Raw genomic sequence first — 14,331 nt, forward strand, 5'->3', positions numbered from 1 at the left:
CCAGATCGAGCGGCAATCCTCATCCCTTTCGATAGCAAATGCAGTTCTGGTTGTAATTTTAGTTATATGCACAAAATGCCTGTTAAATTCAAAAAATGCCTTAAATATAGCTAACGATACCTGAAATGCGCCAGAAAATCAAACCCGTGGTATGATGGTGATTGCCTACCGTGGAAATTTTTATTAGGCCAAACGATGAAGTCACCAGGCACTGGAGTTTGAATTGACACGTCTCCTATTGGAAACCATGATCCTTCTTGTGAGATTCTCCGGTTTGGAAGGAGCGATCATCAAAACTTGTGCCAAACTTTACCAAAAAATTTCCACGAGGTCATGAGAGCACGCCACGGGCACACACCGATTTTGATGATGTCCGGACTCCATCTGAATTTGTGTAATTAAAATACCAACTAGGCCTACGCCGGTGGCCGCACCTCGCGACCGAAATGTTTGAAACTTCTCCCCGGTTCTTGGGCAAACAGATGAAAACTCGCAAAGCGACGCACCAATGATTTGTACACCTTCTTTGCTAAGACTACCCGTAGTGGGAGTAACATTGGTGGTAACATCACACATCTCTAGGCAAAACAGATGATGTGGCGAGTAATTAATGAGGAAATAGGGGCATCTGGTAACGTAGCTAGTTACTGTAACATCACACATGCCAAGACAAGATGAGTCTACAACCTAATAAATGAAGTTTTGCATGACACCACACATATGTTACTCCCCACTATAGAGGTAGTAACATAGACTAGCTAGTAACATATGCATGTTACTAGTCTAAGTTACTACCCATTGTGACTCGTCTAACTAACACCCACATGTAGTTGTAGTAGGGTTTTGACTTTATATGCACTAAATGCAAGGTAAGTGCAAAAAAATGACTTAAATATAGCAGACGAGATGTGAAATGGGCCAGAAATTCAAACCAAGGGTATAGCCATGATTGTTTGCCATGAAATTGTTTTTGAGGTGGAACGATGTAGTCACCGATGATTTGGAGTCCGAAGTGTCGTGAATCCTTTTGGAAACCATGATCCTTCTGGTGAGATGCTCCGGTTTGGAAGGAGCGATCATCAAAACTTGTGCCAAACTTTGTCAATTTTTTCCATGGGATCGTCAGAGAGCACACCATGGGCACACACCGATTTTGATGATGTCCGGACTGCATCAGAAGTTCCTGTAATTAAAATACCAACTAGGACTACGCCGGTGGCCGCACCTCGCGGCCGAAATGTTTGAAACTTCTCCCCGCTTCTCGGACAAATGGATGAAAACTCGCAAAGCGACGCACAAATGATTTGTACACCTTCTTTGCTAAATAACACCCACATGTAGTTGTAGTAGCATTTTGACTTCATATGCACTAAATGCAAGGTAAGTACAAAATAATGACTTAAATATAGCAGACGAGACCTGAAATAGGCTAGAAAATCAAACCAAGGGTATATCCGTGATTGTTTACCATGATTTTTTTTAGGCGGAACGATGTAGTCGCTGACGATTTGGAGTCCGAAGTGCCACGTCTCGTTTTTGAAACTATGATCCTTCTTGTGGGATGCTCCGGTATGGAAGGTGCAAGCACCAAAACTTGTGCCAAACTTTACCAAATTTTTCCATGCGGTCGTGAGAGTATGCCACGGTGACACAATGATTTTTGTTATCTCCGGACTCTATATGCATTTCCTGTAATTAAAATACTAACAAGGCCTACACCTCTGGCTGCACCATGCGGCCGAACTTTTTGAAGTTTTTTCCCGTTTCTCGGACAATGAATGAAAACTCACAAAGCGGCACAGAAATGATCTTGCTAACACCTACTGTAGTTGCGACTATATATATATATATATATATATATATATATATATATATATATATATATATATATATATATATATATATATATATACTATTTATCACCCAAGGTGCAGAATACGTTATTTTTCACCCGAGGTAATCGTACGATCGTTTCAAAAGAAATTACATTTTGTATACATTTATATCGATTTTACTACGTAAAATTTGCCATAAGGTAACAAAAATATAGGTTTTAAGTCTAGAAATTTTGCATTTTATGTATATTTTACCTAATGTTTTTACGTTTGTAATTTTAGGTAACATAAAATATTTTTTACCGCGATTATAATTTTCTTACGTTCTCTTTTTAGTATGAAGTAAGAGCAAATTTACGGAACGTAAAAATACGGTGTATTGATGTTAAAATAGAGGGGGGGTGAAGAATAACTATTACTCACCCAGGGTGTAATAGTATATATATATGTAGTTCTAGTGGGGTTTTGACTTTATATGCACTAAATGTAAGGTAAGTGCAAAAAAATGACTTAAATATAGCAGACGGGACCTGAAATAGGCCAGAAAATCAAACCAGGGGTATATTCGTGATTGTTTACCATGATTTTTTTCGAGGCGGAATGATGTAGTCACTGACGATTTGGAGTCAGAAGTGCCGCGTCTCCTTTTCGAAACTATGATCCTTCTTGTGGGATGCTCCGGTATGGAAGGTGCGAGCACCAAAACTTGTGCCAATCTTTACCAAAAAAAATTCATATGATCGTGAGAGCACGCCACGGTGAAACAATGATTTTTGTTATCTCCGGACTCTATATGCATTTCCTATAATTAAAATACCAACAAGGCCTACACCTCTGGCTGCACCTTGCGGCCGAACTTTTTGAAGTTTTTTCCCGTTTCTTGGACAATGAATGAAAACTCGCAAAGCGACACACAAATGATCTTGCTAACACCCACATGTTGTTACGACTATATATATATATATATATATATATATATATATATATATATATATATATATATATATATATATATATATATTTGTATGTATGTATATATATATAGAATAGCACCATTCTAATCCCAGGATTAGTTAGAATAGTTATTTGGATCACAGCGAGCGATCGGCTTGTTTCCAAACTCCCCGAGCTGCAAAAAAAATCCCATCCCACCATCGCTCGTCCCCAACCTCCCCCGATCCCCTCCTGCCCCTGGACCCATCGCGACGGTGCCTCCCTCTCCCTTGATCCGGCACCTCTCGCCGCCGTCGCCCCGGCCCCGACCCTGGCGCGCCTCCCACCGCCGGCCCCCATCCCCCAACGCGCCTCTCGCAGCCGTCGCCCCGGCGCGCCTCTCTTCATCCAAGATCACCTCCCACTGCCTCCTCCATCTCGCCGCTCCCGCACCTCCACCCTTCAACGCGCCACCGCCCTGCATCTCGCCGCCCCGGCGTGGCTCCGCCCCCAACCCGCTGGCGCGCCACCACTGTCAAGGAGCCGGCGAGCCACCTCCGGCAGAAGGTGCGGCACCCTCACGCACGCGACTCCGCCCTATCCGAGTGTGCAGCCTCCATCTGCACCTGCAGTGCCCCGTCTCCACAAGCACCTTTGGCCCATGGCGTAGCTTTCCCCATCCATCGCGTGCGGCCTGCCCTTGCGTCTCTAGTCGAACTTCCGCAGCTCCTCTCTCTGTTTCCACACACGCGACACCAGCTGGCTGCCGTTCACATAGTACATCGGCCGTAGTCCATAGCGCGTTGACACTCCGCCAACTTGCGCGTGCCACGCCGAGCGCAGGTCCGCTGGGGCGCACTTGAACTGCAGTGCCTCTCGCATCACTGTGGTCTTGCGTTTCTTGCCGGGAACCAAGTGGGCAGGCACCATGCGCTCCCAAAAGTCCCAACCTTCCTGTCAACAGCCGCGACAGTGGCCTTCTCCCAAGCAGACCAACTAACAGCAGCAAGTTGCACAAAACTGATTACCTTTTGCAGGCAGAAAGATGATGAAGAACACACTGAAGCTAAGAACAAATTTCAACTTGATCTGAAGAAAAAGGGTACAAGAAGCATCGGAGATCATGCAAGTTGCTTCGGAGGGCGCCCAATGTCAGGGGGTCCATTACGGCTGTTTTCTCAAAAATCAAGATGTTCTGCTATGTATTTGAGAGAGGGGATAACGCATAGCAACACTGAATGGATGAAGGTGAGAGAAGATACTAAGGAAATGTGTGGTGGAGAAATGTGTGCGCTATAAGTTAGTGCCTTTTCTTATATAGAAAAGGGCCCAGTGTGGATAGGTCATTTAAGAATATTTGTTGTCAAGTGTGCACCGTGTTTTCGCTGCTCGTTATGCTCAGAGGATTCCCAAATTTCCATAGTTTTGAAGACACATTTTACATATTCTCCTCTTCACTTTTTGTGTATGTTTTACGCCTTAGATATTTGACAAAAAAAATCTCATGTCGATCCCAGGATTAGAATAAGTATTCTGATCACGATCGACCCTATAAGGGTGCGAGCAGATGTTCCTGGATCCAAAAACCGATCGAGCAGTCCAAAGTAAAAAAAGAAAACTGCCCTGACCCACCTCTTCCACATTTATCGTCCACCTTCTCCCCCAACCACGCCTCCCAGCCGTCGTCCAATCCCACGGTGCGACGCCGCCGCAGCACGCGGCACGCCATTGCACCACCTCTCAGCGCGCACATCCACACCATGCGCCGCCGCCTACCTTGCGCGTGCCGCCAGCCACATCTCGTGGTTTTACGCTGCCCGGATCCCGCCGCCCCACCTGGCGTCAACGACGGCGCCCCAACCGACCCTGCAGACCCACTCCCGCGCCCCGTTCTCGTCCCTGTACGCCCCCGCCACCCGCTACTACCTCCACTGCAGGTGAGCCACCGCACCCACGCCCTCCTGTGGTGTGCCCTCCTCCATCACGCCCGCATCCGCAACCTCGTCGGCTTCAGGAGCAGTGGGTTGCGCTTCCACTTCCTCAAGTGCGTTGCAGGTCCTACTAGGGCCTCCTCTGGTTTTGCCCCTCATCGACGAAGAAGCTGCAGTGCTGGAGCTTGCAGTAGGTTGCAGTTCGGAAAAAATTGAATAAAAAGTTATAGTGCTGCTGAAAGACACAATTTAGAGATGTTGTCGTCGACGTTCTCCTCCATTGATGCAGGCTGTTGCTCTCTCTCCCTCACAATCTCTCTCTCTCTCTCTTATGAATTTGGATATCACCTACTGATGTACTTCACCATTCCCTAAAAAAAGGTACTACCCAGCTAGCGCTATAGTTCAAGTTTGCAGCTGCTCTTTGCTTGCATCTGAATTTCAAGTTTGCAGACGACGAACATGTTGTAGATGGTCGGTATGGCGGCGCCCAGAATGAAGGACAAACAAGCAAAACTGCTAGTGTTGCTGCCTCCCTCGTCTTCATTTTCCTGACTAGAAAAACATCATTCTCCCTCTCCTTCAGAAACTGTTGATCTGAAACTGACCAAAAAACTGCTAGTGTTGCTGCAAATTTACCCCTCAAAGAGACAAGCAAAACCCGCAGAAGTCCATAAATTGTAGCAGCTTCAGTTCATTATGAAAAGAAGGAGCGAAAAAATGTTCGTGTAATGGATCGTTGATTCACTAGGTGCATAATAGTTGTTTGGGAAAGTTCAACTTCATTATTACGGTGCACTTCATGTCAATCCCCAACTAGCAAATTATAGAAAAAAGTGAAACATGGTTTACATGTTGAAGTTTGTGTGTGTTTAGTTTGCTTGGTCTGTGTTACCTGCTAATGCCTTACTTGTGTTCCTGATTATTTTAACTCCGAACATGTTGAGGTGGCTTTGGACTTCAGCGACAAGGCGAGCTCAGAAAAACTCGCCGCCCCTCAGGTCGAGCTCAACTGCTCGTGTCTAAGGTCGCTCCTCCCGCTGCTCGTCACCGGCCAAGATGGTGCGAGGCCGAGCTTTTGCACCAGGTCAACGCGACCTCCCGTCGGTGACTCCCTGAGACAGAGGCATGCACATCCTTGTCCGCCTTGTATGCCGTCCAGCAGCCCTTCTGTCGCCGCGTCTGTGATCTGCCTCCGTAGCTGCCATGTTGGTGCCTACAAGTTGCAACCTGTAGTCAAGATCCTGGGTGCTCCATGCGTCTCGCTGCAGTCCAGATTGGGGTATAGACACCGTCCAAGTAAGAACAATGGTGTAAATTAGTATATCCTATGACTCTTGCAGGGGGAAAATCAGATGTTGATATTCAGAAATACACTCTCGAAAGATTTTCTGAAATCTTGATAACATGTTATTTTGCATAATGGATGTTTGTGTTCTTTTCATTGTTAATCAATTTTCCCAATTTTTTTCTCCATGCATTCCTCTATTCTCACTGAACCTGTATAGTTCTCTGAACTTACTGATATATTAAGTGAAATTTATTTTTATAGTAGTTTTGGATCCAAAACTAGTGTTAGCTTCTTGTTTTTAAATTTTCTTGTATACTAGTTGCCCCTTATCATCTACTCCCTCCGTTCCTAAATATTTGTCTTTCTAGACATTTCAAATGACTACCACATACGGATGTATGTAGACATATTTTAGAGTGTAGATTCACTCAGTTTGCTCCGTATGTAGTCACTTGTTGAAATGCCTAGAAAGACAAGTATTTAGGAACGGAGGGAGTACATCAGATGGCATGAGTGGATCATCTTGTCTTTTCAGAGACCGAATCTCATGCTATGTAAATTTGGCAGAATATGTGATGAATAATTGCTACTCTCTGTGTATTTTTTATTTCCAAACTCCTGCGCCCACTTATAAAAAATGCATATCCCCAAGCTCTAATGTTTTACAACTTAAAAGTTGAGGGAAAACAGAACCGTGGAACTTCAGGTATGAAACTGCATGACGTTCAAATATATAAAAAAATTGCATTTGATTTGGTCTCGTCTTGCATGCAGGCAACATTTCTGTTCAGGGTCCTCAGCACCACCAGATTCCTGGATGTCCTTGCAGGCCAGCTCCCTAGGGAATATGATGTGGTGTGTCATGTAAAAAAATCTCAGATGTTAGTTAGAGAGAAATCGTTGCTTTCCTATAATTCTCATAAGTGTGGTCTCGTGAGTGTGTCATGTACAATTGTTCGTGTTTAAGAAGTGGGTAAACTTTTTATGCCTTTATGTTAGAAAAAACTGGAATATGATAAACCCTTTTGGTTCTTTTTTTGTTTTCTCTTTTGTAAATATACTTATTATTAATGAAAATTACCCTAGAACAATTGTTCTACGGTTGGTGCTTCAAAAAACTATTGTCCGTGTTGGATTATTTGGTACAACCACATGTATACTTGTAAAAGAAATACCTATTTCCTTTACAAGGGTGTGTTTTTATTAAGAAAATAAAAGAAAGGAGAAGTTTAATTTCTAAAGATGATGCGGTTCAACATGCAAAACCAATGCAAAAACTGTACAGGTTCGCCCACCAAAACTCCATCAGTTTGCATGGTGTGCATGCGTGCGTTATGTTGCTGCCGCATGTGTCGTGTGTGTGTGTGCGCGCACACACATGACCTGAAGAAAAGTTTCAGATTTGCAGCCAGCTAGTGTGCACCGCATGTGTTTGTGCTTTTGCCTCAAAAGAGAATAGCATTTTAATTATAAACAAGAAAAAATAATACACATACATATTGTCCCATGTATGTGCATAAGATACTAGTTGCCATGTATTCTCGTGGTCCACAAAATGCAAAAAAATGCCCCAAGAATGTCAAGAAGAGCACTAGAGTAACAAAAAATTGATACGGTCGGATAAGTTCTTCCTCTCCGCCTATGATAGTTCAACGAATTGGTTCGTCAAAAAGTGCATGTGATGCGCGTTGTCGTTCCACACCTTTGGTAGCTTGACAATAAAATAGTCAGTGAAGTCCATGTATTACTGTCGCTGAAAAATATTAGTGAAATCAAAGAATGAGGAGTTCCCAAAACCAGGGGCATTCGTCAAAAACTGAAGTTCATAAAAGGTACACGGCCAAAGGTTAAAAAATTAACTATTATTTTAGAAGTTCAAAAACTTCTAGGTTGGACCATTTTCTAGAATTTTGGTTGGAAGGCGTTCCATGGCAAGAGAGCCACATCTTCCTTTTCTCTCTTGTGAAAAAATCAACTATTATTGCAGAAGTTCAAAATCATCGGTGAAATAAAAGTTCACAGTTCTTGCCTTGAGTTATTTGTACACATTTCCTCCAAAAATATGTACAAAGAAGTTCAGTACTTTCTAGAGAGTTCGTGTATTACTATCCAGTGTGCACGTATAATTTCTATGTGTATGTGTTTGTACGTCATGGGCAGGCTATGTTCTTATTCAGTAGGTTCCCAAAGAATAAAAACCAAGTAATATATATGTAAGTCCAAAAGAATAAAAAAATCAACAAACAAACCCATGGGTATTGCAAAAGAAAAACTTTGAGTTAACAAGAAACGAAAAGTTCAAGGATGAAACCTTGGGAGGTTCAGAAAAGAAGTTAAAAAAGGTTTGATGTTTATTGTAAAACTATAATTTTCCCTGTTACTAAAGAATAAACCAAGTAATTCAAATTAAGAAATAGAGCAATTCAAATTACAAAGCAGTGAAGTTCAAATTGAAATAACGCAGTGGTTTGATGTTTATTACAAACATAGGATTTTTCCTGTTACAAATGATTAGCACCAAGAAGTCCAAATTAAAAAACTGAAGAAGTTCAATTTTTTTAATAGAGTAGTTCAATGTATATGAAAAAGTCAGGTTTTCCTCATTACTAAAAAATAAACCAAGAAGTTCAATTTCAAAAAACGGAGCAGTTCGATATTTATTACAAAAACTTGATTTTTTTCCATTACCAACGAATAAACCAAGAAGTTCAATTGAAAATAATGAAGAAATTCGACATTTACTAAAAAACTCCAATTTTTGCGATTTCTAAAAATACACGAAGAGGTTCAAAAATTTAAATGGCAAAAATGACGTCCGACCTTCAATTGCGTGTAATTCGACGTACACACAAAAAATATAACAGAAGTTCATATTGAAAATAAAGAGAAGTTCAAGTACTGCAAGGATTGCATTTTAGGTGAGAATAAAAGTATAAAAAATAAAAGCTTAAAAGGTTTGTTGAAAGAAGTTCAAGTGCTTTGTCCGGGGAAGTTCAAAAATTCTTGCGAGAGAGGTTCACCTTGTATTTCCATGTTCAAAAACATGAAATTGTTTTTTGCGTTTTAAAACAATTTTCTCAATCCACAAAGAAGTTCAGTTATTATTTGGGAGCAATTTGATTTCAAAAAGAAAATAAAAATTCAAATTATAAAAATGAAAAAGGTTCATCTACTACTTGGTGTGTGTATAATACGAGAAAAATGAATTAAAAGGCAAGGTCCAAATTTTTGTTGTTATAAGTTCAAGTCCTAGGTCGGAGAAAGTTAAAAAAATATTGTGACAGATGTTTGTACAAAAGGAATATCATTTGTGTAACACTGACGAATTGATGAGAAAATTACAAACAAAAATACGTCACAGAAGTTCAACGTGAAAACAGCAGGAAGTTCAACTACTACACTGAATGAATTTCAGATGAAAAACCATTAAAATTGTCGCGAGTATGAAAAAATGATCAACACGGGAAAGTTGCGTCTTTACAGCAGCTTTCCATCGGTATATCACTTGCTAAATTCCGGTGAGTGGATGGACAGCTACGAGAAAAAAAAAGCACGTGAAAAACAGAGTGAAGTTCAAGTAGACATGCCGAGAAGTTCAAGTTCTTCACGCGGTGCATTTTTGAAGAATCTGTTTCGCGATAGAGGCAGAACGCATGATCTCGTTTTTTTCAAAATTACTTGAGAACGGCTAGAAATCAGAGAAAACCATCTACATGAAAAAGTTTCTCATTTTTCGTAGCTTTTCAAGGTATATTATTTGCCCCATTCCGATAAAGTTTGTACAAATTACAGCCAAAAAACATTTTAGCCATTTTCAAAATTGACTTAAAACCGTAAAGAATTGGGAGAAACAATATATACCGAAAAGTTTCGTTCCTCAAGCATTCCAACGCCATACCATTTGTTGCATTCGGACGTACGGTTAAAAAATTAGCTTGAAAATACGAACTTGGTAGAACTTCTACCGTTTTTTAAATTACTTTTAAACCGTTCAAAATTAGAAAAAACTTTCAACATGAAAAAGTAGCGCATTTTCATAAGCTTTCCAGCGCCATATCATTTGCCTCAATTGGATAGCCGTTTAGAAGTGGCATCGAAAATACGAACTCGGCTGTTTGGCTTGCGAAATTTTACGATTTTCCAAATTACTCTTTAACCATAGGGAATTAGAGAAAACTTTCAGCATGTGGAAGGAGCGGTTTTGCAGCAGTTTTCCAATGCCATATTATTTGTCTAATTCCGATAAACGGGTTAGAAATGCGATCAAAAATACGATTAACGTTTTTTGTATGAAGAAAAAACAGTTTTCAAAACTGCTCTTAAGCCGCTTACATTTTGCCAAAAATTTAACTTGGGTCATGATACTTGTGTCCATAGCTTTCCAATGACATATCGCAAGCCCCATTTGGGCAATGTTGGCGGAAGTTCAACCTAGCACTGGTGGAAGTTCAGGTCGAACAACTCAGTCAATTAAATTGCAACAGACGCATGTTCATCATGACCCGAGAGCAAAATCCGCCAATGAGCGTGATTCCTATTTAAAATGGGCATTTAGTTGTTAAAAACTGTTTGCAGATTACACTTACAACATATAGAACACGACTGACCAGAATAATTCACACGGGGAGACACGGTTGTGAAGATAGCCCGAAGGTCGGGTTCCTACAGAGGGAAGTTCAGGTTGTGTAACTCAGAAAGTTCCGGTTGTGATCAGAATAATATTCTGACCCCGTGATCAGAATAGTGTTTATGTATATATATACATCTGGGATATTCTGTTTCGCGTAACACAATATTATTCTGTTACCATTATTGAACTGATGAATTCGAGTGGTTGAACTGATGAATTCGAGCGGTTGAACTGATGCTTTCATTTCTGTTGAACAGATCGTCTTCTTCAGTTCATAATAATTTTGCAATTTCATTGTCGGAACGGGGCGTGTAATATATCATTGGAAACCTCTTGACAACTATATTTTAAGTATATTGAACGTTTTTTGCAAAATCATCACGGTTTAAGAGCAGCTTTGAAAAAAAATCAAAACCAAAAACGTGAATCGTATTTTGGACTTAATTTTCAAACGAATTTTTGGAATTGAGCAAATAAGATGGCGTTGGAAAGCTTGTGAAAATCCGCTTCTTCCATATATCTACTGTTTTTTCAAATTCTATAAGATTTAAAAGTAATTTGAAAAATGGTGAAATTCTGGGTGAAACGTATTTTCGTGTTTTTTTGCAAAGGGTTTGTCGGATTGACGCATATGATACGGCGTTGGAAAGCTATGGAAAATGCACAACTTTTTCATATATAAATGTTTTTCTAATTCTTTATGGTTTAAACTCCAATTCAAATACGGTCAAATTTGATTTTGAACGCTATTGTTTTATAAGTTTGTCGAAATGGGGTAAATAATATACGGTTGGAAAGCTGTCGAAAATGCGAAACTTAATCGTGTTGAACGGTTTCTGAAATTCACAACATTTTAAGAGTAATTTTGAATATGGTGAGAACCATCGCGCTATTTTTTCATCCGAAAAACAGAGTACTCATACTGATCAATGTGTGTGTTTGTACTTAGGTATTTTTCATAGAATAATTTTGAATGGTTCTGAAAAAAGAGTAATTGAACTGATGTCTGTATGGGTTTGTATGGAGCGTGTTTTCACAAACTTGACTTTACTCTATTTTTTGGTATGATTTTTCTAGTAACTTCTCAACGGTTTACGGTATCATCGTCCCCCGAACCTGCATGATTTATATCGTTGAACTGAATGACATTTGTTTTCATCAGTTTAATGTCCATTTTTTCATCACTTGAGAGTCATTAATAGTTTACTTACTGGGCAGTAATACATGAACTCCTCAGGCAATAATACATGAACTACTAGGAACTCCTCATGCAATAACACATTAGGGGTTGATCATGTTTAGGGGTTGATCACTTGAACTGAAGGTGTCATCATATCCGAACTTGTGAGGTTCATCAATTGATTTTTTTTGTGTGAATTCAAACCCATTGTCCTTTCTTTGCACACACTTCCAATTGTATGTACATCATTTTTTATTACCTGTAAATGAACTCTATTTTTAGTTGAAGTTTCCCTATAGATGTACATGATTTTTTTACGTGTAAATGAGCTCTCCTTTTTTGTTGAACTTTCACTGTAGATGGCATGATTTTTTTCCATTCAGTTCACCGTTTATTGAAACTGAATATGCACAAAAGAAGGACCACATGCATCCAACAATTTGACGAGGTTACAATAAATAGGAGCCAATGTATACAACAGAAATGGTTCAAGTAGTACTATCAAAAATAAATCAAGTAGTACCAAGCTATCCTTATTTTGTTTGATGTAGTTCCTCAAAGTGATGTAGCATACACATAATTTCTTTTTTAGGAGCTTGAACTATTGTTTCTGTTAACATATGACCATCAATTGTAAAAGTGGCGAACTGAATATAACTTATTTCTGTAGATCTTCGTGGAGTAAAATAGGGAGCAGTATGTTAATGGCAGCATAAGAATGACGAGCATGGCTGTGGCATCCAGCGATGGCATCATTAGCAAGATGGTGTAGAAGGCCCCTAAGGAATCCCTTGAACTCAGGATGCAGTGGCAGCAGGGATTATTTTTGTTGAATCCATTGAACTGAAGGGAGCTCCTTCGACCTGTAAGATGAACGGAAAAAAGCATACAAGGTGAAATGAAATTTGTCAAGGTCGAAATGACCATAATCATGTAAAACATGTAAAATAATAATGACAATTTCATGCACAGTAACATTAGAAGTACACAAAGAAACCTAAATAGAAGTTCTGTACTTTGAAATACTTCATTTTAGTTCCCAAATACTTCATTCGTTTCGAAATATGAACTTCTATATTTATTTTCTTAGAACTTATTATGTTTGCCCTACAAATTTCATGGGTTTTTTTGTGTTTCATGTTTTTTTGTTTATTTTTGTTTTGGTTTTTTCTATGAACTTATTATTAGAGAGACTCCTTTTCTTTTTCAATTCAAATGTGAGCAAAGTATAGTTTTAGGTATCAATATAATCAACATTTTCTATGAATGGCCTGGTCACTGCGACAGTGAACGGCCTGGGGCGACGGGATTGGACTGACGTACATAGCTGAGGCCGATGAGGGCAGTAGAACTACATGGACTTCGGGGGCATCAATACATGAACTTCCGTACATAATAGCTCTCCCTTGTGAACTATGATAAGCCCAAGTACAAATGGGAGCACTAATGGCACCCATATATATATATATGGTATCTCAATGAACACAAATTCTCCTATTTAGAGCATCACAAAGCTCACATCTCGCACAAATAACACACACAGAGCACACACCATGCATGCCCACACAACATCAGACCCAATTCCTGAACTTGCAAGACAATAGCAGCAGTGAATATTCTTTTATTACCTTCTTTGTAGCAGTAGCATCAAGCACACTAGGTAACAGCTAGGAGCTAACAGGAGGTGCACCAACACCTAGTGGCAGCAAGTCCAGGTCGTCCTGGATGCGGCTGGAAAAGAGAAGCAGACGAAGGATGAGGTCGTCCTAGTTTCAAAAATATCACGCAGCCAAGTACTAATCAAAATCAACCATTGTTCATATCTCTAAATCCAGTGCAAAAAATTAGAAGCTACTGTGTCAACAATCTATGTTGATTTACTTCAAAACACAAAAATTGTGAAGAGAACATCCATCACACACTTTTGGTTTGCACAAAAATGTTCCTAGAACTGTCCACGTTTAGAACTGAAAGAAATTTATGTTTTTTAATGATGAAATGACCATCAAGCATGGCGCGAGGAGCTTGGACGGAGAAGCGAGGAAGAGTTGGACTGATGTCAGTCCTATACCTGGACAGGGACGGGAAGGGTGACACCGGAGGACTACGGTGTCGGTGTCAATAGCGTTGCCCTACTGGATCCAGCGCGTGGCCTCTCTGGGGGCGCGAGGCATCGGGGGATGCCAAAGTTAACAAAGGTAATTCCTAAATATGTATCAAAACGGGAAGGAAGACAAATGGAACTTATAGCTCAAAATTGATCTTGAATAGTAGGTGTTAACTAGTACTACAGAAAGTTTTGGTTAGTCCAATAACTTATTAAGTGGCAAGTCGGTAAGAAGACTAGCATTCACATCTGTTGGGTTACAAAGATATATCCAAGCCGGCATGGGTTTTGTTGAACCGAGCTTTTGTGCTGAAACTGAACCATGTTTGGAAGCCTTGTTCTGAATTAAAATAATTTGGACATATAATACATACTGAATCACTGCCTTTTGCTTCTTCTTTTTTTATATGAACCACCATCAGCT

General features: G+C 40.1%; 1 protein-coding gene across 1 annotated transcript; it reads left to right on the forward strand.

The window, feature by feature from the left end:
* Positions 1-2,858: 2,858 nt before the first annotated feature.
* LOC123097299 (uncharacterized) lies at positions 2,859-7,085 on the forward strand. Its single transcript, XM_044519000.1, has 3 exons — positions 2,859-4,705; positions 5,647-5,998; positions 6,765-7,085. Exons 1-3 carry the CDS (start codon positions 4,529-4,531, stop codon positions 6,830-6,832), a joined length of 597 nt encoding a protein of 198 aa, XP_044374935.1. The 5' UTR covers positions 2,859-4,528; the 3' UTR covers positions 6,833-7,085.
* The last annotated feature ends 7,246 nt before the right edge of the window (positions 7,086-14,331 follow it).

Source organism: Triticum aestivum, chromosome 4D, assembly GCF_018294505.1.
Source record: "Triticum aestivum cultivar Chinese Spring chromosome 4D, IWGSC CS RefSeq v2.1, whole genome shotgun sequence".
NCBI lineage: Eukaryota > Viridiplantae > Streptophyta > Magnoliopsida > Poales > Poaceae > Triticum > Triticum aestivum.

Bases quoted from the DNA above. Each gene is read 5' to 3' on its own strand.
- LOC123097299 (XM_044519000.1), top strand. From the start codon at position 4,529: ATGCGCCGCCGCCTACCTTGCGCGTGCCGCCAGCCACATCTCGTGGTT. The intron at 4,706-5,646 runs GTGAGCCACCGC...GAACATGTTGAG, and splicing joins CGCTACTACCTCCACTGCAG to GTGGCTTTGGACTTCAGCGA. The intron at 5,999-6,764 runs GTAAGAACAATG...TCTTGCATGCAG, and splicing joins GGGGTATAGACACCGTCCAA to GCAACATTTCTGTTCAGGGT.